This window comes from Humulus lupulus, chromosome X (assembly GCF_963169125.1).
Source record: "Humulus lupulus chromosome X, drHumLupu1.1, whole genome shotgun sequence".
In the NCBI taxonomy this organism is placed as follows: domain Eukaryota; kingdom Viridiplantae; phylum Streptophyta; class Magnoliopsida; order Rosales; family Cannabaceae; genus Humulus; species Humulus lupulus.
The window spans coordinates 186,044,784-186,047,064 of record NC_084802.1 but is presented as its reverse complement, the minus strand read 5'-3'; the positions used below and the strand labels follow the sequence as shown (position 1 = coordinate 186,047,064).

General features: G+C 31.6%; 1 protein-coding gene across 1 annotated transcript; it reads right to left on the bottom strand.

Annotated features, from left to right (window-relative positions):
- Positions 1 to 283: 283 nt before the first annotated feature.
- LOC133803955 (uncharacterized) lies at positions 284 to 1,029 on the bottom strand. Its single transcript, XM_062242099.1, has 2 exons — positions 873 to 1,029; positions 284 to 778 (listed from the first exon to the last, which is right to left on the bottom strand). Exons 1-2 carry the CDS (start codon positions 946 to 948, stop codon positions 552 to 554), a joined length of 303 nt encoding a protein of 100 aa, XP_062098083.1. The 5' UTR covers positions 949 to 1,029; the 3' UTR covers positions 284 to 551.
- Positions 1,030 to 2,281: the final 1,252 nt, after the last annotated feature.

The window sequence follows — 2,281 nt, the reverse complement described above, 5'->3', positions numbered from 1 at the left end:
TCTTTGAGCCACATTCAGCTAGTTCTCATCTAATCCTACATCATATCCACTATATATATATATATATATATATATATATAAATATATATTTATACAAAGAATTCATCTCCAAATATTTTCACAGAGAATCCGAATATACATAATAGAAGAGTATCCAGCATTCTTAACAATGGGCATAATTGTCAATCAAAATCCTACATCCCAAATTAGACCAACATATAAAACAGAATGCACAAGAATTCTTTAAAAAAATAGCCTCATGCAAGCAAAAGAACACATAAGAAACCAAAAAAAATCAAATCTTATTCCAAATTATAAAACAGAATGCAAATCAAAGATTTAGGGAAAACCCCAAAAAATCTCCATACAAAATTTCAACAATTCCACAAACGGATCAACTACTATAAGCACAAATCAAATTAGTATACAAAAAAAAATGTATATCACTAATTACAATAATTCTGTAAATGACCTAAATTTAACGCAAAGCGCACCTAATCCGATTCCGAATCACATTCATTCAACGGAGCGTATTAGGATTATGAGCTACATCAATCGCGAATACCTAATTCAACCTCAAGCTCATCGTCATCCTCAAACAGCTTGAGAAGACGAGCGTGTTGTTCTTCCCTCTTCTTTTTCTGCCATAATTTGAATAACAAGACACAGAATCCAATTACTGCTACCAAACCCAGGCATATAATCAGTACCTTGATCCCTGCCGAGCTTGATTTGCTCTCAGATTTCGAATTTACAGGATCGCTTGCTCTCGCTAAACCTTCAGCAACACATAAAATATGTGTTAGATCGAAGTTTATCCATGAACTGAGATCTGCATCTCAAAAAAAAAATCAGAGAGAAAGAAAATATACCCGAAAAGCAGAGCAGCAAAAGCGAGAAGAGCAGAGATGAGATTTGCATGGATCTTCGCGTAAGGGACATAGTCATCTCTCTCTCCTTCTCTCTACCTTCTTTGTTTTAAGTGTTCAGAGAAAAAAGCCACAGCATCTATAGCTCTTTTAATCGATTTGGGTCGATTCGAACGAAGTCTTCAAAGTTTGTTGTCGTTTTAGGTTTACAAAGAAGGTTAGTGCCGTTTCAATCAGCCGAATAACGACATGATGCGAACATGTTAATGAGACAAACGACATGATCTTTGTAAATACGCGTTTCAGTTTTAAACCGACAGTGTTTATTTTATTTATTTAAATAAATATCCTCGTAAGATGGACTATTTTTTTATTTGAGTAATGATATGTGCTACTAAAATATTTGCACAAATATTAAATATAGTGATATAATACTGTTTTTTAATAAGTGGATCTCAATTTTAATAAATATGATTGGTTATGATAAATTGTCAAGTCCATGTGTTAATGTTTAGGTGCATATTTTAGATGCACGTATCATCAATCATTATTTTTAAGGAGTAATGATATGTATACCTAAAATATGCACACAAATATTTTTTTTTATATAGTGGGTTCTAGTTTTAGTAAATGTGATTGACTAAGGTAAACTATCACATCATTGTGTAATTTTTAGGTGCATATTTTGGGTGCACATATCATTACTCTATGCATAGTTTTGATAACTTTTTGCAAAATGACATATGACACTCTAGACAATTGGTTGAAAATTTTCAAACAGTTGGTCGAAAAACTCAAATAGTAGGTCGAAATTTTTAGACAGCTAGTCAAAATTTTAGATAGAGACCAATTTGTAAAACATTATTAAAATTAAGCTAAAATGCAAAATGACTTCAAAAAAGAATGGAGAATCTTGGGATCGGCGGCGCACATATTTGTATTGACTATGATTAATTAACAATGTGAAAGCGGTTACAAAAGTTTGGAGATTGGGTTGGAATTAAAAATTGGAGTTCCGAGGAAGATGAGAAAGATAAACCAAGTACGTTTTCACTCTTTTATGTGGCTAAAATGTTGTATATATGTAATATTGTTTGACAATGGAGTAATCCCTCATTTCATTCACGTTTCTCTTTTCCATTTCCATATACACAACTATGCAATCTTTCCATTAGCACTTAGTTAGCATTTGGTTTGAGGGAAATGAATGAAATAGAATGAAATGAAATATCTTTTTATTCCATTCCATTGTTTGGTAAATTCAAATAGAAAAAAGTTTTCCAATGGAATTGTCTATTGAGAAAATAAATGTTTAAGGGTAACCGTATTTGACAGCTAAGTGTCACAGCTATCATAATATTGTGTGCATTTATTTTATTAGTGATTTGATACAATTATGATAGGATTGTAAA